The sequence below is a fragment of the Carcharodon carcharias genome, chromosome 18, assembly GCF_017639515.1.
Source record: "Carcharodon carcharias isolate sCarCar2 chromosome 18, sCarCar2.pri, whole genome shotgun sequence".
In the NCBI taxonomy this organism is placed as follows: domain Eukaryota; kingdom Metazoa; phylum Chordata; class Chondrichthyes; order Lamniformes; family Lamnidae; genus Carcharodon; species Carcharodon carcharias.
Window position 1 is genome coordinate 42,673,881 of NC_054484.1, and position 22,115 is coordinate 42,695,995.

Below are 22,115 nucleotides of genomic sequence, written 5' to 3' on the forward strand. Positions count from 1 at the left end.
CTGGGCAGCAGATGGCACTGTCACGGTTAGTGGAGGTATCTGCAGCCCTGTAAATGGGGAACGGTCAAGTTGGGTAGTCGATGGTCTCATGGACGCGGTCTTTGTAAGTCAGGGTGCATATGGTCTCAAGAATGGGAGGGATGAGGTCAACATGGGGCATGGGAACATAACAGAAAACAGTTCAGGAGGAGGACAGGAATATCATCAACAATGACGATAGGCTCCAAGGTTAAAAGGGGAGCTAGGCAGGAGAGTGATCAGAGGAATGGAAATTTGGACATGATGAGTATCAAGGAGGATAGGAGGGGCTTGGACAGTAACAGGAGGAGGTTGGAAGCTGGTCACAAAATGTAATCATAGCTACATCATTTTGATAGTCTGATGGAATGATGCAGTAGAATAATATCTTTGAAAAAAAAAATCGCCACGGGAAGGGTCTGTGGGCATGTGGGAGGGGTTGACTACTGCACTTTTGCACTGATTGAAGGAGCACCTTAATAATTACCAGATGAAGACATGGAGATCAAGGCTCAGCAGAGAGGTGGAATATATCTACTTTTAAGATTATTTTGACTCATTTTCTTCCTCCACTAAAGGGAATGGTTTTTCTGCATTTAATATATTGGTTTAATGTTTTAAGCATCTCAGTTAGATCATCCTTCAATCTTCTAAACTCAAGAGAAAACAAATGATCCAGAAATTGGGCTTCGTAGTACCTATTTCTTGGGTAGAGTGTTCAACATGCCAAAATAGCAGACAAGAAGTTCACACATGCTTCTGGCCAGAAGTGCACTAACCACCATATTAGGCAATGGCAAATAAGAGGTGACCTTTATCCATGCCGGCAGCACATTTATTTGCAAATGTAAAGAACTTGACACATGCTTGAGGTTAACACTCCAACAATGGTTTGCTCTGAGGCAGTCAGTGCCATTGTGGGTTGCACTTAAGAAATCCAGCACTACTGTACACCTACTGATCAAGAAGATAAGTAATTTACCTAAATGCAGAGCCAGGAGGAGCAGGAGTGCTCTCAATGCTCCTGATTCCCCAATCGCTGATTTCCAATCCTTCCCTTTCTGGGCCCTACCCTGATCAACCTTCGTCCTTTCCCCGGCCCTGACCCTAATCACTCTCCCTGTCGTGGAAGTATAATAATTCTCATAATATATTGTGCTTTATTGCAAAAGTAGGTTAATAGTGGCATTTCGATAGTTTCTCTGTGTCTGTGTGTGTGTGTGTGTGTGGGTGTGGTATTTAATTGAGTTGGAAACAGCTGGTCTGGAGGCTTTGACTCATCAAAAGAAGCTAAGTTTCAAATGCTAAATTTGTAAACATGGCTGAAGTTTTAGAATGTGAGGTGAGGAGAATTTACATTTTTAGATAAATCAGGGTGGTTTGAATTTCAGAGATGGTAGGAAGTTACACCTAGCCAGAGAAGCTAGGCTAAGCAGTGTGTTTATTTTTCCCAAAGGTTACTGATAATATTTGCACCATGAAAAGATTTATATTGTGAGAAAGGTAAAGTTCCAGAGACATGTGGGAACAATGGGATTTACATTAAAAGGGAAAAACACGCATAAAGGAGAATGACCATGTGTCAGGGAAGACATCGTAAGATCTACCAGAAGTGTGAAAACCCTCCAGTATTTGTGCATTAAGCCTGTTGTCTACAGAAACCAAATTGGGAAAAACCACCTTGAATTCTACTGTCCAAGGTATTGTGTTGACATGCCTGGATCTGTTAAAATCTATTTTTCACTGTTGCCTTAATGGGGGTGTAACTGGAAGCCAGATTAATTAGGGGTTTTAGGAGTTATTATAGTAGTAATTCGTAGACCTATGTACGTGCTTGAAATCTTTCCTTTTGTTAATAAATGTTTAGTATTCCCTAAAAAAATCTGAAATTTTGGTGGGCTTATTACTTCTGAATTCAGGGCACACATGTCAAAATAAAATACAAATTGTAAAACTGTTGTGACTGTGTGATCAAGTTTTCCTCGTGGATTTGATCCACCTGGCACACATCATCTGCCACGTCATAACATTCCCCCACTCCTGCTTTTCCTAATCTCCAGGTCCTCCTGATCTCCCTGGACTGGCGGTCACTGACTCTGACTGTGAACACCCAACCAGACTGAGGACTGCTGTGACATTAAAAAGTGGCTTGATTTTTCTTCACTTGATCCTCTCTTGGGCAAACGAGTATTGGAGTGGGCACTTCAGTAAGGTGTTGGGTCCTTTGACAAATGTGGGCCTAACACCTGCTGCAGGCATGGGTAAAGATTCCTCATGTCTGCCATTAACCAATGTGGTGGAGTGCCACGCAGGCAATATGACAATGAAATCTGAGGCCAAATGTCAGGGCCCAAAAATTAGGTGCTCCTAAATTTATAAGCCATGAGGTTTACATGTCCTATCCTCATAATTCAACCCTTTACTGTACCCTCCCCAAGGCCAATATATCTTCCCTGAGGTTTGGTGCACAAAACTGAAGCCTGTACTTCAGATTTTGTCCAGTGTAGAACTGAAAGATCACTTCCTCACCTTTGTATTCCAACCCCCTTGAGTTAAAGGAGATGAGAAATGGTGTGGAAAGAGAGGGATAGTGAGAGGAGTAGTGATGTGAGCAGGGGAGCAAAGAGAGAGAAGTGATGAAGAAAAGAGAGAGGAAGGTAAAGACAAGGATAAGGAAGAAGAGCGGGAGGGGAAAAGAGAATAGGCAGGGAGAAAAAAAAATAAAAGACTTGCTTTTATATAGTGTCTTTCACAACCTCAGGACATCCCAAAGTGCTTTACGGACAATTAATTACTTTAGAGCTGTAATCATTGTTGTAATGTAGGAAACACTCCAGCCAATTTGCACCCAGCAAACTTCTATAAACAACAATGTGATAATAATCAAATAATCTGATTTTTGCAAAGTTGATTGAAGGATAAATATTGGGCAGGACACTGGAGTGGAACTTGAATCAAGAACCTTCTGACAATGAGAGGGTTCAGAGAGAATGGACTGGAGAGGATGTGGAGAAAGGAGAGGAGTGGATGGGTTAGAGATGGGAATAAGACAGAGACTAGGGAGGGGGCAGATTTTGTTTAGGTTTCAGTATTAAATTTAGAATCTTCACAATGCTGCTTTCAATTTATTGCGAATGTTAATCAGCTTCTTCCCTTCATCTGTTCTGTACATGCTCAGGTGGCTTCAGTTTACTCATCGGATGATGCAGTTTCTTGTGCTCATAAGGCATAATTTCACCTTATCTACAACTTCATTTTATCTTTCTGAAGCCTTTTTTGAGTTCTTTATTTTGCTTTGTGGGGCGCATGTGGCTATCTCTGTCAACTGTGCATTTGGCCAAGACTGGAACTGTAATGTACATTGGTTTTGAGCTTTTAAATTGATTTCTAAAGCTATGCATTTTGTCTTTTTTTAAAAATGGCTCCTCAGGTTCCTTAAATAATTTTTAAAAGACATTGCTGAATGGATCCAAAGATGAATTACTATTCTTTTCCTTAAGGTGGCCCTATCATGCAACATTATGCCACATAACTATGCACACAGCTCCACCTTCAAGTGCAATAGCTTTAAAGTGCATTGACCGTTCAGCATTTTAAATATATTAGAGATGCAGGGCTCAATTAACAATGCTTCTTAAATTTCTTTGAATAGTTTCACATTATTTCAATAATACAATCCTGGTAAATTCAAATTTAGCGAATGAAAGGTGCAGTTCGTTGAAGGATGTTAGTGGAGAAAGAAAGATAGAGGAGTTACAACCAGCTTAGAAATTACATTGTACAATAGTACCAAACACTAGCATATTTATCTGTTCAGTAATGGATGGTTAAACCATTTATTTTAAAATAGCAGATTGAGAAACTTGATATGAACATATTGCATGAGGTCAGTTCCAGGCTGAACACTGCACTATCATTTGTATAATTTGCGATGAAACCCTGGCATAACCACTTACAAATTATCCAGAATAACTGCCTGTTTCCTACAGCCTGATGGAACTTATATCACCTAATCCAGTATCCGCACCATTCTTATCTTGTTTTCCACTGAATGCCATGACATAGATGGCCAACTGTCAGCACACTGGTGCATTTTGGAAAATGCAGAGGATCACTGGTGCCACTGTGCAATCGATTGGAATTACTTAAATCCACTGAGCTACCAAATTGAGTAAAATCAGCAGGTCGCTCTAACAATGCAAGAAGTGGTATATACTAAAACATGAAAAAGTTGCATCTTCCTTTCAGTTGAGAACCCAACTGATCAACTTTTCTGTTGCCTTCACATTTTGCCCCTTGGGCAAGCTTTTCATCGACCAGTGTAAGTCCATTTATTTTTTTATTATTTTTTATTTTGAAGATAACAGTATAGGGAAAAAAAGGGTAGCATTTTTAATTTTTCCCTTACCTCAGATGGTGGCTCCACTGTAGGTGTTGGAGGACGAGGAACAGGTTTTAAAATCTTGAACAGAAAGCGAAGTGGTTTTTCTGGTTTTTCTCCTTTAAATCTTGCTTCCCGTATAGCCTGAGTTTTATGAATACAAAATCTATAAATTTACAGTATTTACCATAATTCTTTAAATTGTCTAGTCATGATTAGATTAAACATCAGTGAATCATAGGGTATTCCACTTTCTTAATATAAAATATATTTCTTAAATCAAAGCACTGCTAGTATTTTCAAAGCAACATGTCCAATGTGAGGCTACAGTATTAGAGGGGAATGAAGAGGAGGGAAGGAGGGGAGTGTAGGAAGATGAAGGAGAGGCGGAAACAATCTTTTTGAGGATTGATTGTTGGACTGAAATGCTGCTCAGAGTAGAGGAGGTGTAGGTCCAAAATTTTGCTGAGTAGGGGGGATAAACTCCTGCTCGGATAATGCTCAGGGTGGTGGGGGAGGGAATTCATTTTCACTGGTGCCAAAATCCTTTTCACTGAAGTGGGAAGGACAGAATTATGAAAGTTTTCTCAGTGGAAGAGGAAGGAGAAGGAATGTGTGAAATCCTGCTAATGGTGGGGTAGCCATGGCCAAAATCCTGCTCAGTGCAAGAAATGGTGTTGAGGTGAGAATCCTGCTCAATGAGGGGAGGAAAGGCGTGTCAGTTTCAGGATGCCGTTCCCGGCACTAGAAATGCTCATCTGGGAGAGGGCAGGATGTCAATCCCTCTCTGCTCCTTAGTAGGGCCAATTAACTTACTATAAACACTTGTTAAGAACTTGTTTGAGGGGACAAGGGATAATCCAGGAAGAAATGGCTACTCACCCCTCTGCAGGAGCTCCAGACAGAGGCACAGAGGTGAGACAACCAATGCATCCTAATCAGTAAAACAAACATTGAATGTGGGGTCATTGGGTTTTTGAAGATGCGATTCCAGTGTCTGGACTGGCTCTCCAGAGAGGTTTACGCCTTGAGGATGATGGGGTCCTCCTCCTGGAAGGGAACAGCTCATCCCAGGAGGAGAAAGAGCAGGAGGTTAGAGAAGAGGAGGTGGAGGGATGCTGAACAGAGTGGTACCCCGGCTGCGCAATGAGATGGCCTCCTCCTGCCATCCTCCGGAAAAAGGACCACCCTCCTTTCCCTCACGGCCTCCAATGTTTGATCTAGGTTGGCATTGAAGCAAGGGGCAGCTCTGTCCCAGGTACCAGGCCTCCAGCTCCCCTGCGATATCTCACTCCCCCCGGTGCCCTGAAAGACTTTGGTACATTCAACAAGTTTCTTCCCAAGGACAATCGGCAGCCTCAGTGATGGCTGCCATGGGATGCCTAAATGAGTTGCCCACTTCATCTGACCAACTTCCATTCCTGCCCCCAATGGCTCTAAGTGGACAGGAAACCCTTCATACCAATTAAGGCTTTACCTCCACAAAACGTTTAACTTTAATCTGTTTGTCCCCGGAGGCTGATTTGTGACCTGAGAACAAAACAATTTCCTGCCTCCATGGCAAAAATTTAGATGGTGTTGGTTAGAATATGAGCAGCGTAGTTTTGAATCAGCTCAAGCTTATGGAGGCTGGAAAATGGACTGCTGACCAGGAGAGTACTGAAACTACGTAGGAAAGGGTTAAAAAATCTTGCCAATTGAAATGTATGTACCTGTAAAAGAAGGATGGGGATTACATTTGTAACAGCTCAAATGAGATGTCAATAAGAACAATGTTGACAGAAAAACAATGCTTAAATTTTGATATAAAAATGTATGGTATGCATGTAAAGGTTATGTTCATATTGCAAACTGTCAAAGCAAAATTAAGGACACTACAGACAAGTGAAACTGAATCAGGAAAACAGGCATCTGCACACATGGAGTGTGTAATTAACTCTTGAAAATTAACCTTATTTAATGTTACATAACAGGCCTACTATGCTCAGGAGAAATTAATTAAGGGCTGGATTTTATCACTCTCCCACCAGCAGGTTTGAAGGTGAGGGGCACATAAAATCCAGCATGAGGCCTTCCTGCTGACTACTTGCCCACTCCCGATCTGTCTGAAATTTAATGGGGGCTGGGGAGGCTTCAGGCAGCTCGCCTACCCTTGAGCTTATCGAGGCTCTATATCAGCAAATTAATAGTGACTTAAGGGCCTTGTTCTGCCGCCACCAGTATTTTAACTGAGATGGTGGGAGGACATGCCATGCAGGAAGCCTGGCAGCTTTAGCTGGTCAGACTGGTGTCAGGCAAGGGGCAGGGGGGGGATCCTTCTCTTTGGCCCCCTGGGCAACCCCCCCCCCCACCCAGGTCATCCCCCCACTTAACCCACATCTGGCCTCTTGAACCCAACCCCCCACCCCATCATTGTGACCCCCAACTCTAACCCGCATGTCCTTTCATCTTGGTCTTCCCTCCTGAATGAGAAGACAATAAAGTCCTCTCTCCCCCATACCTCTATCACCTCTCAGATACTTCTGTGAATAGCAAATTGTGACATGTTGCTAATGTCACCTGCTCTCACCTGGTAGGAACCAGTTGCAAAGAATGAAAAGGTGATCTTTAAAGCCACTGGGAAGGCCTTCCTTGCCCTGATTTGAGGCTCCAGGTCTTCATGCAGGAAGTAACACTACTCCATTGCTATCTCCTCAATGAAATGAAGCCTCCTGGGGCACTCCTTCTGGCTCATCTCAAGGTAGGATTGGTGTTCCTGGAAGATCTTCTTGGACTAGGCCTTCTCAGCGGAGTCCTCCTTCCTCATAGAGGTTCCCGTCTCTACCTCTTCCTCTACATGTCTTGCTTATGTTGCACAGCAAGTGCACTGTAACTATTGTCTCATACCTATGCAAGGCAATGTTATTTTCTTCCTTTCATGGGTCAGTAGAAGCCTTTAAACTCCACCAACAACTCATCAGTGTTTCTGCCAACTTTGCCTGAGCACACATAAATCCAGGAACCTTAGCTGCAACTTGTGTTGATTTTAACAAGCCCTATCATGCCTGTTGTTTCAGGAGTGAATAGGATGGCATTCTCTGCACACTTGTTGGCCTATCTGTGCATTGCATCAGCCTGTTGACATCAAGTATGTCATGATCTTGCTCTTTCAACGTATTTGAGTGCATACTGGGGACGTACCAACATGCACTACTCCAGCCGCCTCACGCAGGATGTGTGGGAAGTGGTGCCTCCTAAGCTTCAGGTAGGCTTGGGTACGGCAAGAGTGCCACTACGTGGATAAATTACACTACCAGTTGGCCTGGCAGGTAATATCTGATTAGATAAGATGTTGAAGCTACGCACCATTCTTACGAGGGTAGGTCATCAGTACTGGAGACAGTATTAACAATTATTTACTCACATTTTCCTCTAAATTTATAAAAACAAAACTACAAAACCAGAACCAACAAGCTCTTAAACTAATATCTGATCACTAACATTTACCTTGTGAATTTTAGCCAGCTCCATCTCTCGACGAGCAGCGTACTTCAAGAGGCCATCCTTTGTTGTATTTCTTGGTCTCCGAATTTGTATGCGCGGTTGAGTAACAAAATCTGGTAAAGCTTCCTCCAACTCTAGTATACCTAAAAAAAAACTGAAATGTACAGTCAAGGCCTGAAGGAGCTCAAAACAGTTGTTATTAGTAAAAATCTCATTCAATTTTTAAGACGAACTTACTTATATATGTGCACTTTTTAAAAGTTTGTACCTTTCATTAATATGGAATAGAGAAAAGGGCTGTATCTTGTGCCCTCCCCCATCGCAAGTTTAGTGGTGGGGAGGCATTTAATCTGGCACTTCCCACCTTGACCCCAATTAAGTAGATGGCGGGAAGCCTCTTAGACGGCCTTCCCGGCCTGCCACCAATTGAGGCCCTTAAGTGGGCAATTAATGCCCACTTAAGGGCTTCATCCCGCAGCTGCTGGTATTAACCCTGGTATGTTTGTCTCTGAGCTCCCAGGCTGGAGGCGAGCCCTCACTCAAAGGCATTCAGCGCCTGGTTATGGGTGTTCGCTGAAAGCTATCCCCTTGCCCTTGCTGCCGACACCGCATGATCCTCCCAACCTTCAACTCACACCCGTCATCACTCACCTGAGCCTGGGTCCCTCCTCAATCCAAAGCCTCAGGTGGATGTCAAATCAGCAGCAGTCACCACGTCACCAGTGGCGCTATTGAGTACAGAAGAGCTGCCAGCCTCTGATTGGCTTCCAGCAGGCAGAACTTGCGCCCCTGGGTCCATGATCCTGGGAGAAGGCTGGCTGCTAGCTTGTCAACTGCCTGAATGAGACAAGATGCAGCAGACCTAGAGTGTCCAACTGTTCCATGTTTTATAGGATTGTCCCATAATTTTCCAATTTATCTTGTACCCTATATGTTGGCTTCCCAAGACATCATTTGTCCTGTGTTTCTCCAGGCAGCAACTGGGAGACTGCTCAGAGTCTCCTCTTGCCACTGCCCATGCATCTTTGGTGGATGCCCATGCACATTGTGATGCTACACAAATGCAGCCCCCTCCACTCAGCCATGAGGAGCAGGAGGACTGACCAGCATTCTAGACTCACAATTCACTCACTGTCTCTGAAAGTTGTTCAGCAGGTGGGTAGTTGTGAGGTGGGTCCAGCAGCAGGCCTAAGTGTTGTTGAATGAGTGGGGGAGGGGGTTTTGGAAGAAGGGCTGCTGAGATAATGGGGGGGGAAGGGAGGTTGGGGAGAGGGACTTCTGAGTATGTCTGTTGGGGAAGCGAGTTGGGCAAAGGTGTGTTTGGGGAGCAGCATGGAGTAACTGGGAGCAGCAAGGAACTTTGAGGGAGCAGCTTGCACAGCGGTGATGGGGTCGAGGAGGCAGACTTTAAGTAAAATATTTTCTATGTGGAATGTTACAAAGGATATAGTTTTGTATTTGGACAATTCTTTTGGGCCTCCTTCACTCTGTTGATGCTGTGCACACTGTTCCCTCAAAGCTTCCCTGCCCCAGTGTCCAGTCTCCCCAACCCCCTCCTGCCCCAGTCTCCGGTATTGCCAGCACCACTCCCCATGGTCACCGGTCACCACCCCTCCCACACAGTCTTGCCAGCAGCTCCCCCGCCCCCCCCCGACCCACAATCTCTGGTCTTAGCCAGCAACCCTTTGTCTCCGGCAATAACTACTGTGAAAACTGAAATAATGAGACTTCCATTTTATAATTAATCCATGAGGAATTATTTCAGACAATGCAAATTTTCACACAACCTTGATTTCATCGTATAGGAAGAAAATTTGCATTTATAACTCTTCCAAGAATCACTTTTGTATCAGCCATGTTTAAACGCCAGCAAGTACTATCATCCTCTCTGTGTCCACTTGGATCATTTAAACTAGTTAAAAATGGGTAAAGTTCTATTTCCAAACCTAAGGATTAATATTGAACTACAGGTTATGCACTAGAGTCAGTATGAAGAGATTTGGATCTCAAGGAATGTGTTATATTTGGTGCAATCCACACAAGTGCCAGGCAATGGCTATCCCCAACAAGAGAGAATCTAACCATCTCCCCTTGACATTCAATGGCAGTGAGTAACTCGTCTCCTGTCTCCTCAAAGAATGTCCACCATCTACAATGCACAAGTCAGGATAGAATACTCCCCACTTGCCTGGATGGGTGTAGCTCCAAAAACACTCAAGATGCTCAACACCATCCAGAACAAAGCAGCCCAACTAATTAGCACCCCATCCACCACTTTAAACATTCACTCCCTCCACTGTTGATGCACAATGATAGCAGTGTGTACCATCAACAACATGCACCGCAGAAACTCACCAAGGCTCCTTCGACAGCACCTTCCAAACCCGTGACCGCTACACCTAGAAGGGCAGCAGATGTATGGGAGCACCACCATCTACAAGTTCCCCTCCAAGCTACACGCCATCTTGACTTGGAACTATACCACCGTTCCTTTACTGTTGCTGGATCAAAACCCTGGAGCTCCCTTCCTAACAGCACTATGGGTGTTTCTACAACAAATGGACTGCAGAACCTCAAAAAGGAGGCTCACCACCACCGTCTCAAGTGCAGTTAAGGACAGGCAATGAATACTGGCCTAGCCAGCGACAGCCACATCCCATGAACAAATCTTAAAAAATGACTGTACATTGTTGAAGATTGCCAGTTGGACATTCAGATGACAAAGGAATCCGAAACATTAACTTACCATTAAATGTGGATAGAAAATGACTTTTCACAATGAAACGCTCTGAATTCTGGTCTGGAAAGTGGCCAATTCGAGAGATCGGTGCATAAACCTGTGAACCATAGTTTGCATAGTCCTGTATGAGGCTACGCCGTTCAAGCGTCCCCTCCACATTTCTCCTCTTGGCTGTTAACTTTCTTATTTCTAGCAAGACAAATGTTAAAATATCAGAATGCATTTTTATATAACTTAAACTTTGATCCTTAGTCCAATATCCTCTGTGTGAGAGATAAAAGCACTACGAGATAGGGTGGAATTTTATCTAAATAGTCCTTTCAATGGGAAAAGCTTGGTGCAGGTTGGGAGTCTATTTGCTATTGAAGTAGGCTTTACGATGGCCCTTTAACTCAGCCATGGCATTAGCATCCTGCTTCCTGGAGTCCCAACCAATTGGGGGAAGGGGCTGCAGAACAGTGCGCCAAATCTGTCAAAGGAAGGATTTCTAAATTAAAGGGATCTGACCAGTGGTCAGAATGGCTGAACAGTATACCGATTCCTGAGGCTCCAGCAATGAAAGAAATGGAAATGAGGCCTGGGAAGGCTGTCCTCATCCCACATCCCTCCAACCAATCCCAGGTCTCTGACTCTTACCTTGCGGTCCTATTGGTGGTTTGAGGAAATGCAGTGAGGTGAATTTCCCAGCATTCTCCTGCACAACACTCCTCAGGCCAACACTCCTTGTAGCTCCATTCATTCCTGTCTTTTCCAGGCACCTCCTCACATCCCCTGAACAGCCAACCATCACATTCGCCTTCACCTTTGTATCAATTCAAACCCATGACTCTACATAAATGTTGCCCTTCCGTCCTCCGCACACAATCCATTCCTCACATTCATAAGCCTCTATTGTCCGTCCTCATGTGAGAAAAGAGAACAGAACTCCAGGGAGAGGAAGAGAAACAGGGTGTTTCTGAGGTGGGGGGGGGGGGGGGTGGGGGTGGTTCCTGGCCTCCAGTGATAGCCACCTTTACAGCTACTGGAAATTCATGTCCACTGTTCACTGGGAAGGGGGGGCTGCAGATATCGGCAATCCTGCTGTCAAAGCTTGGGCTTCCTAAGGCTCTGATGCTCATTCATGTCCTATTGACCCTGTGTTGGGGTTTCACCTTCTTTGAGGCAGATCTCTGTGGCTATCCCCTCTATGGAGTGGCACGTGGCTGACGAGAAGGCAGCTAGTGCTGCACTGGTTCTCCTCTTATGCTTCATTAGAAGTAGGTCGAACTACTTGAGGCGCTCCCATGCCAAAATGAAGGCTGAAACGAGGGAAGTGCAGACTGAAGTGAGTAAGTTCCATGATAGGTGAACTGATTTCCAAGAATTGGAAAGCACCTGTCAAACAATGAAAGCACACCCTTTGAACAGCCGCTGTGAGCATCAGCCTCTCACCTAGGCATGGCTGCAATTCAGTTTCACTCTTTGAAGGCTTTGCAGCCTGTTCACTGAAGAAGCATTCCCCACTGTTCTCTCACCTGGCTAACTCTCGCATGTTCCACACAGCTCAAGAAACCCATGCACTGGATGCTAAATCCAGAATGCTAGTTTAAATCCTCAGTTAATTGGAGATTTAAATATTTTAATCAATTCCTTGATAGCTCCACAGGTGCCTCCCACCCACCCAGGTTAAACCTGGAAGCGGGAGGGATCTAGTCAGGTTCCCAACGCAATGTTACTTTTCAGGGATTTAATTGCCCACCTGCACCCAAACCCATGCCCTCATCTGACCCTCTCCCTGCCCCATTTCCCACCCTAACCACCACCATCCCTTGGCAGTTAAAATTCTGTCCATGGAATTACAGAATCATAGAACCATAGTCTCAACAATTCTTGCTCCAACACCAAAATGAACCGATAGCAATTTTGTTTCTTTTCCCAGAATTATTACAAAGATACTGACACCCCAAATCAGCAATATCTAATAAAGAAATTACGCTTGTGTGAAACATTTTGTATGAATAGCTAAACTTACTTTTACGGCCTTCTGATTTCACACAGAAAAGGGTAATTTAGTAAAATTTCATTCCTTGCTTCCCTTGAATTCCTTTTTCCAGGCTCCTGCTTGCATCAAACATTACTTATAACTAACATTCATAACTACACCTCACCATTACACACTGAGCACTGCTGCAAGTCTCACACCGCATTTCACACACTGCTAGTTGTTATTCAATCATGAGAGCCGCATCACCCAAACAGATTGCATCACACTTCCCTTTTTCTTGTAGGGCAAGTTGGCTCATAACCAGAGGCAGCAGGAGCGAATCAGTGGGGGACAGGCCCAGCTGCATATCCCTACCCTCATGGAGGAGGCGATGGCTGCCATCATTGAAGTAGCCATGGCTGAGGTTGTAGCCCATGGTGGGGCTGAAACCATCAAAGGTGACAGTATCCTCATTCCTAATCCTCCTTCTCACATCCTGCTTCTCTCTCATCCCCCAACCTCTATGGATTTACAAGCTGTAGATGGTATAAGCATATGTGTCTTAATTTCTACCCTCTCCCCTGACCACAGCCCTACCCTTGTGCCTTCCGCTTTTCAGTTCCCAAGAACTGCAACCAGCTCAGGCAGGAGGTGCAAGAGCAAGAAGTCAGAGGTGAAGAAGAAACATCATTACTTGCTCTCACACTTACAGCCATCAGCTCAAATATTGACACTGCACGTACTTCAGAGGACAGTTTCAAAGTGGGATTTGCTTATGATGAGACACCGGACACCAGTGACCTGCAGCCTGCTGGAAGTAAGAGTAGCACAGGTGCCAGCTCACATGAGTGCAAAGTTCCACACAAGTTCTTCTGCAGAGATTTCAGATGATGACTTCAATAGGGCAAGTTACAGAAGAAGATTGATGGGTATGCGCAATGAAATGCTTGGTGCACTATCAGGCCCGTCAGAAAGTAAGCATACAATGTAAAGCAGCATGGAGGAATCCAGCAAAATCTTTGCACAGGGCTTTGTGCAGACCTTTGGAACACTTGAGGACCCAACAATGATGCATTGGTTGACATCTTCGATTCCATTGCAGAACAAGCAGAAGCCACGCAACATCTGGGGTTGCAGAGGAAGTTCAGACTGCTGTAATGTAAAGTCAATTTACTGCCAGACTGCTCTCAGAATGCTGCATTACAACCTGCCATCATGTCTGTTGATACCAGTGCCTAAAAGGAGCTTGCAGGGTGGCACAGCCATCCAGCAAACTGCTCTCCAACAAATTATTAGGAATGCTAAGGTAACGGCCCAAGGAAAGTGGCAGTGGCTCTATGGAACAGGAAGCTGCCATCTTCTCTCTGGAAGACAGTCATATTCTCACCCTGCCAGTGCATTTGCTGTTGCATGACAGCCAGCCAGTCCGCACTCCTGCCACCCATGCCAAGATGGTTCAGTCCAAAGTCAGGCCTTTTAGGGTGTGTGTTACTCGAGGTTGTCCTGGAAGGCTATTTGCATGTCATCCATAAAAGTCAGCAGCCTTCTACCAGCCATGCTGCAGCTGCTGGGATAGCACTGTATAAAAATATTAGTACATGTAAAGGCACACAGGAGATGGACACTAATGGAATCCACAAGGGTAATTAGTTATTTTAATTATTTCATGGTATGTGAGAATCACTGGCAAAATAAGCATTTGTTGCTCATCTCTAATTGCCCTTAAGGTGATGGTGAATCACCTTCTTGAACCTCTGCAGTCCATTTGGTGTAGATACACCTACAGACCTGTTAGGAAGGGAGTTCCAGGATTTTTACCCAATGACAGTGAAGGAACAGCAATGTAGTTCTAGCTCAGGATGTTGTGTGGTTTGAAGAGGAACTTCCAGGTGGCAGTATTCCCATGCATCTACTGCCTTTGTCCTTCTAGTTGTTAGAGGTGCTGTCAGAAGAACCTTCATGAGTTGCTGCAGTGCATCTTGTATGTGGTACACTCTACTGCCACTGTGCATCAATGATGGCAGGAGTGAATGTTTAAGTTGGTGGATGGGGCGCCGATCAAGCAGGCTACTTTGTCCTGTCAAGTTTCTTGAGTGTTGTTGGAGCCACAGTCATTCAAGCAAAAGGAGAGTATTCCATCACTCTCCTGACTTGTGCCTTGTAAATGGTGGACTGGCTCTGGGGAGTCAGTAGATGGGTTACTCACTGCAGAATTCCCAATCTCTGACCTGCTCTTGTAGCCAGTGTTTATATGGTTAGTCCAGTTCAATTTCTGGTCAATGGTAACCCCCAGGATATTGATGGTGGGAGATTCAATGATGGATGAATGTCAAGAGTAGATGGTTAGATTCACTCTAGTTGGAGATGGTCATTGCCTGGCACTTATGTGGCACAAAGGCAATTAGGTAATTACTTGTCCAAGCCTGAATGCCATCCAGATCTTGCTGCATATGCATAAGGACTGCTTCAGTATCTGAGGAGTCACGAATGGTCCTGAACACTGTGCAATCATCAGCAAACATCCCCACTTCTGACCTTATGATGGAGGAAAGGCCACTCATGAAGCAGCTAGAGATGGTTGGGCTTAGGACACTATTCTGAGGAGCTCCTGCAGCTATGTCCTTGGGCTGAGATGATTGGTCTCCAACAAGCACAACCATTTTCTTTTGTGCCAGGTAAAACTCCAACCGGTGGAGAGTTTTACTCAATTCCCATTGACTCAAGTTTTGCTAGGCCTCCTTGATTCCTCAGTCGAATGCTGCCCTGGTGTCAAGGGCAGTCACTCTCACCTCACTTCTTGAGTTCAGCTCTTTGGTGGTGAAATGGGAATTGGAGTCGTAATTCAGTATCAAAGTCAGATAAGATGATCAGCCTAGCTGGAAAGAGATGTTGGTTGCCTCTTCCCTTCCTCTTCCTGCTCCTTGGCTAATTGCTGTAGAGTTGGCGGGAAGGGATATGCCCTTATAATGGCAGGGTTTTGCGGCATACAACAGGACCACCACAAATCTTGACATTTGCTCTGCCAAGTACTGCAGGTCTCTAGAGAAGTCCTGGCAACAAAAGCATTGGTTTAGCACCCCAATGGTCAATGAACAGCATCCTGCACAAAGGGGAAGCCTGCAATCCTTGCCAAGCCATGTGCTCAGTCTGCCTGCTTGTCTCTGGCAAGACAGAATCAGATGTATTCAGCTCCCTTGGGTTAGAATCTCAGTGATCTCCCTTATGCAACAAAGCGGGTTCAGATTTGCCCGTCCTGCTGTGACCTGAGTGTTTCCTTGCTCTGGGCGCCATGTTTAAAGCACACCAGAGCGCATGCCTACTTCATGTTTTCAGACCAGGACTGTTCCAGGCAACAGCTGGCCCTGAAAGCAAAGAAAACAGCAGCCCCAAATTTAGTGACGCCTCTCTGGGGTACCTAATAAATGCAACGGAAGGCCACCGTGATGGCATCTGCCCCCGCTCTGGCTGGAGTTCCACCAGAGTCACCAATCTGGCCTGGGAGGCAGTGGCAGCGGCAGTCAGCGCCACTGGAGTACAGAGGAGGTCAGCTATCCAGTGCAGGAAGAAGATGAATGGTCTCATCCGTTCTGCCAGGGTAAGTCAACCACCTCGCCACTCTCAACTCACACACTCACAAACCCATCACACATTCACAAGGATCTCACACCTCAAGGGACAACACCACTAACTCTCACACACACCCTCATATCTCCATCAGGCTCACATCTTCTGGAGATCACATCCTCATTCTATCTAATGAAGCTCACCACACAAACATTCCACGCATCCTTATCATCTGCCGTGGCATGCACCCTGCTCACACTCTTTCCATATTTTTATGCAGGACAAGCTGGCTCACAACATCAGAGAGAGGTCCCAGACAGGGATGGAGTGGCCCACATTAGGCCCCTCACTCACTTTGAGGAGTGTGCCATCATCCCTCTCTCAATGCAATTGTCAATGCTCATTCTCCTGTTTTTGATTCTGCTGCCATGCACTAATTATCCCTGCTTCGGTTCACAGGGAGCTCTGCCAAGTGACCGACACCCTCAACCAGCCAATCCCTCAGCTCCATCCAGGTCCTCACCTCCAGTGAAGAGGACACCTTCTCCATTGAAGACCTATCACTGTGTTTATTCACACCCTCCACCAGCGCAGACACACACACCTCGGTGGGACCCAGGTCCAGAGCAGGCTTGGGTTCACAGTCTGGAGGTCACTGCATGGATATGTGACCATAGCAGTAGGAGGCAGGTTCATCCGAGTTCCCTGGCACTCGGGGGGCTTGCTGGGGAAGAGGCATCTGTGAGGTCTGAATCAGATGACGAGCCTCTGGATTTGGCCTTCCAACTCATTGTGGAGAGTCAGCAGAAGGCAGAGGAACATCACGCACAGCTCTGGAAGCCCTCAACAGAGTGGCACGTGAGTCGAAGGAGTGCATCCACCTGTTCTCTGATGAAGTGTTGCCCACATGTGTGTGCATGAAGATCTCCATGGGAAGAATGGTGGACTCCAGAGAGACCTTGGTCGAGCAGAACATGGAGATGCGTGCAGACCTGCGCTTCATCGCGACAGGCATGAGTGAGTTCCTGCAGTGGCAACTTGAGAGGGAAATGCGGCACCTCAATGTCCCTCCAGGTGTTCCTTCCCCTCAAGGAGTCAGGTTAGGGTCCTCGGACATCCGAAGAGAGGAGGAGCAGCAGCTGAACACCCCTGGGTCATTCGCTCAGAAATCTCAGAGGCTGTCTGCTCTGTCCGAGTCCCCTTTGCCTGTGACCTCCTCAACCTCGTCCTCTGTCACTGCAGGAGGACAGCCAAAGAAAGCCTGGGCCATCAAGGCCTTGACTCTCCAGAGGATGAATGCCAAAATCACAAGTGGTTCCACGGGTGAACACATTTTGTCACTTCATAATCTGAAAATATATTCACTTTCACTGAATAATGTGTAATATTGTCTTTCAGCTTCATTGAAACTTCATGCTATTGGAATCCTCCAGGCCAACCCAAAGATATGTGCCACATCAGGCTGCTCTCTATCATACATAAAAGACATGTTGCTTTTAGAGAGGCCAATATCTTTTATTGTGTTCCTTTTGGAACAGAGATACCAGATGAACAGAATGTTTGCAGGATGGTGAGCTTCCCTTCAGATGTATGGTACAGATGTATGGTAGTCTGTTTGTGGAGCAGAAGCAGTGAAGACAGATCTCTTCTGACACATTCAGGTATGTGCGGAGAGGTCTATAAATACAGACCCTGGAGTCTTGATCCTTCAGAGAGCCAGTACAGACATGATGGGCTGAAAGGCCTCCTCCTGTGTTGTAACTATTTTATGATTCTATGAATAGGATATCTCAGATGCTGTTGCACCTCCATTTGGCAGCACCCACTTAAATCCTCTTCTTCACCTGAAGCATCCAACCTATTCAGAAACAAGCAAGAAATGTCCATGCTCACCACTCTGTATGATGCTATTTAACTCAGCAGCATTGGCCAAAGACAAAAAAAATTGCAAAATTGTTAATTTGAAACAAAAGCATTTGTAGTGTGGGGCAACACTTTTTTTATTCTTTCATGGGATGTGGGTGCTGCAGGCTATTTCCCATCCCTATTTGCGCTCAAGAAGGTGGTGGTGAGCTGCCTTCTTCAACCGCTGCAGTCCATGTGCTGTAGGTACACCCACAGAACTCTTAGGGAGGCAGTTCCAGGATTTTGACCCAGCAACAGTAAAGCAACAAAGTCAGGATGTTGAGTGGGTTGGAGAGGAATGTCCAGGTGGTGGTGTTCCCACGTGTCTGCTACCCTTATCCTTCTAGATGGTAGCAGTCATGGGTTTGAAAGGTGCTATCAAGGACCCTTGGTGAGTTCCTGCAGTGCATCTTGTAAGTGGTATACACTGCTATCACTGTGCGTCAATGTGGAGAGAGTGAATGTTTGTGAGTGGGGCGATATCAATTGGGCTACTTTGTCCTGGATGGTGTCAGGCTTCTTGAGTGTTATTGGAGCAGCACTCAGCCAGTCAAGTGGAGAGTATTCCATGACACTCCTGACTTGTGCAGTGTCAATGGTGGGCAGGCTTTGGGGATTCCTGTGGTGAGTTACTTGCCACAGGATTCCTAGCCTCTGACTGGCTCTTGTAGCCACAGTACTTATATGGCCAGTACAGTTCAGTTCCTGGTCAATGGTAGCCCCCAGGATGTTGATAGTGGGGCATTCAGTGATGATAATGCCATAGAACATCAAGGGGCAATGGTTAGATTCTCTCTTGTTGGAGGTGGTCATTGCCTGGCACTTGGGTGGCACAAATATTACTTGTCACTTGTCAGCCAATCCTGGTATTGTCCAGGTCTTGCTGCATTTGGACATGGACTGCTTCATTATCTGAGGAGTCACAAATGGTGCGGAACATTGTGCAATCATCAGCGAACATCCCCATTTCTGAGCTTATGATGGAAGGAAGGTTATTGATGAAGCAGTTGAAGATGGTTGGGACTGAGACACTATCCTGAGGAACTCCTGCAGTGATATCCTGGGACCGAGATGATTTACCTCCAACAACCACAACCATTTTTCTTTGTGTTAGGTATGACTCCAACCAGTGGAGAGTTTTCTCTCTGATTCTCATCGACTCCAGTTTTGCTCAGGCCTCTTGATGCCGCACTTGGTCAAATGCTTCCTTGATGTCAAAGACAGTCACTCTCACCTCACCTCTGAAGTTCAGCTCTTTAGTACATGTTGGAACCAAGGCTGTAATGAGGTTCAGTCACACATCATCTTTAACTAGTGATAAAAGAAAGACCCTGGTGGGACCCAAACTGAGCATCAATAAGCAAGTTGTTGAGCAAGTGCTGCTTGACAGCACTGTTGATGACCCCTTCTATCACTTTACTGATGATCAAGAGTAAACTGAAGGAGTGGTAATTGCTCAGGTTGGATTCGTCCTGTTTTCAATGTACAAGTCATAACTGGGCAATTTTCCACATTGCCGGGTAGATGCCAGTGTTGTAGCTGCAATGGAACAGCTTGGCTAAGGGCGCAGCAGGTTCTGGAGCACAAGTCTTTAGTGCTATTGCTGGAATATTGTCAGGGCCCATAGACTTTGTAGTATCCAGCGCCTGCAGCCGTTTCTCGGTATCATTACGACTGGGATCGGATGAGTGTGTGAATTATCAAGCCCCACTACTCTGCAGACCGTACCATTAATTTAAATGTTTAATTTTCTCACTGAAATAGCCAATTGTGTACCTATACCTCTAGTACCCAGTAGAAAAGAGACTCTGACCAGGCTTCTTTCAAAAAAACTCAATGATTAATTTAGTTTAAAACAAAACTTCTTTTAACAAGTTGCAAGTACTGGTTAACACACAATTGTAACCTGGAAGTATAACAATCTATCTCTTCCTAAAGAATTCCCCCAGCACGCACACACACACATGCACACACACACAAACAAAGGACAAGCAGATAGTGTCATGACTCACTGGGGCTAGTGCGCTCTAATATCAAGCCCCACTGTTCCCCGAGCCATGACAAACGTGAAAAGTTTGACCAAACCACCAGATTGCCCCAATCCTACCTACTTGTTTAATTTAGGTTAACAGAATACAAGCACCAGGTTTGTAAACTTAATAATTAAGCAACTGTTTATTGTCCAATAGTCTTTAACTAGTGGTAGAAGAAAGAAAGATAAATTTCTAACTTCTAACTCTATAGCTTAAACTCTACCCCTTCTCAGGAAGGGATGTCCACTGCACTCCTCAGATTGCAAAGCAAGATGAAAGAGTCCGTCCGCCTTCACGCTGAGATGATAGCACCGGCATGCCAATGCACCGAGGTCAACACTGGTAGGATGACAGCCACCATGGAGACCTTGGTCCAGGACATCGCTCCTGCACTGCTGCAGGGGCTGAACTCCATCGCCAACGCCATAGTTGGCCTCCAACAGTAGGTACGCATGAGGGTTGTGGGGCAGTCCAATCTCACTCCTGCTACCCCTTCTACTCAAGGAGTCAGCCAGGGGCTGTTGGGCACCCATAGGGAGGAGGACCAGCAGGTGCACCCCTCGGGCCATCCACCCAGGTGACTCCAGGAGAATCCCCTCTTCCTGTGACCTCAGTAGCTCCAGCTCCACAGGCCAAGGAGGGTGCCAGTGTCGCACAGCAGGGCTCCGAAAGCAGGCCGGGGCCCTCCAGGCCTTGGCCCTCCAGAGGATACCCGTCAAGGTCATCACAGACAGGGCGTAGCAGTCAGCAGGCTGCCTCCACCTCCGCTGTGGATGTCCGGGGAGCATCAAGACATAACGGCAGGAAAATTAAGGAGAATTAGTTGCACAGCCGAGGCATGGGTGTTAATCACTTATACATAATGTCAACTACTGTCAATAAAGTCCCAAGAATGTCTCCCTGCCTAATCTCCTTGTTCTCATAAGCAGTGTTCGTGTCACTCAGATGTGAAACCTTTCTGCCAGTGCCTCTGTCCAGGGCCTCTTCCCTGTGCTTTGGTCTTCAGACCAAAGTGATGATCCAACCTCACACTGTACATATTAGTGATGCCTGCACCTCGACAGTGCTTGTCATTGTTGCCAGAATGTTATGGGAAGGCGTCTCGGAGTTCCGTCAATCTTTCTGTGCGCTCCCAGCACCTTTAAGGTTGGGCTTGCCCCCGTCTCTTCAGCATCTGTGACCAGTGATGCTGTGCTCCTGAAGGGGTCAGGAGCTGAAGGAGGACAAAGAATCACGTGCTTTTAAAGTTACATGGCTGCGCCTCCATGATGTGACCCTGATGATTGAGCGCAAGCGAGCTGCACTGGGCCAGACAGCAGTCAGACATTCTCAGAGGCTATGTGAAGATTTATGGAGTGTCCTCACTGCATTTCGTCATCATCCTCCCGCAATCAAGTGACTATTAGGGCCTCCACTGTGTCTCCATGACAGGAGCATTATCACAGAGGGTATTCATGCTGCCATAACTAGGCTGGAGTCAAAAATTCACAGATGCAATGTGAGGATCCACGATGTCACCTCATTCCATGTTATCATCATCCTCCACAAATTTAGCAGCTTTGAGGGCCTCTTGAGCACACCTGTCTCGTTTGGCCAGTGCAAGGTCCCCATCACCGTCATTGTTGTTTTCGAGGATGTCCTCATCCTCATCACGGTCGACATCCTCTGCATCGGAGGAGGTCTCCAGCTCCTGCCTTTCCTCTTCAGCCAGCTCCTCTCCCCGTTGCAGTACCAGGTTGTAAAGGGCTCAGCAGGCGACGATGATGCTTGACACCCTCTGTGGACTACAATGCAGGGCTCCACCAGACCGGTCCAGGCATCAGAACCTCATTTTCAGCATCCCAATGGTTTGCTACACCAAGCTGTGAGTTGCATCATGAGTCTTGTTATACCGTTACTCTGCTGCAGGCTGAGGCCGCCGCATGGGTGTCATCAGCCACGTCCTTTGCGGGTAGCCCTTGTCCCTTAAGAGCTAACCCTGCAGCCTCTATGGATGCTGGAAGACATCAGGGATCTGTGAATGACCGA

General features: G+C 46.0%; 1 protein-coding gene across 1 annotated transcript in view; it reads right to left on the bottom strand.

Annotated features, from left to right (window-relative positions):
- cfap91 (cilia and flagella associated protein 91) overlaps nucleotides 1-22,115 on the bottom strand; it is a 96,847-nt gene that overhangs the window by 20,064 nt on the left and 54,668 nt on the right. The window contains exons 9-11 of the mRNA XM_041211705.1: nucleotides 10,629-10,811; nucleotides 7,886-8,025; nucleotides 4,427-4,543 (exon numbers count right to left, since the gene is read on the bottom strand). Coding sequence (XP_041067639.1) covers nucleotides 4,427-4,543; nucleotides 7,886-8,025; nucleotides 10,629-10,811 — 440 coding nt within the window. The remainder of the gene's footprint in view (nucleotides 1-4,426; nucleotides 4,544-7,885; nucleotides 8,026-10,628; nucleotides 10,812-22,115) is intronic.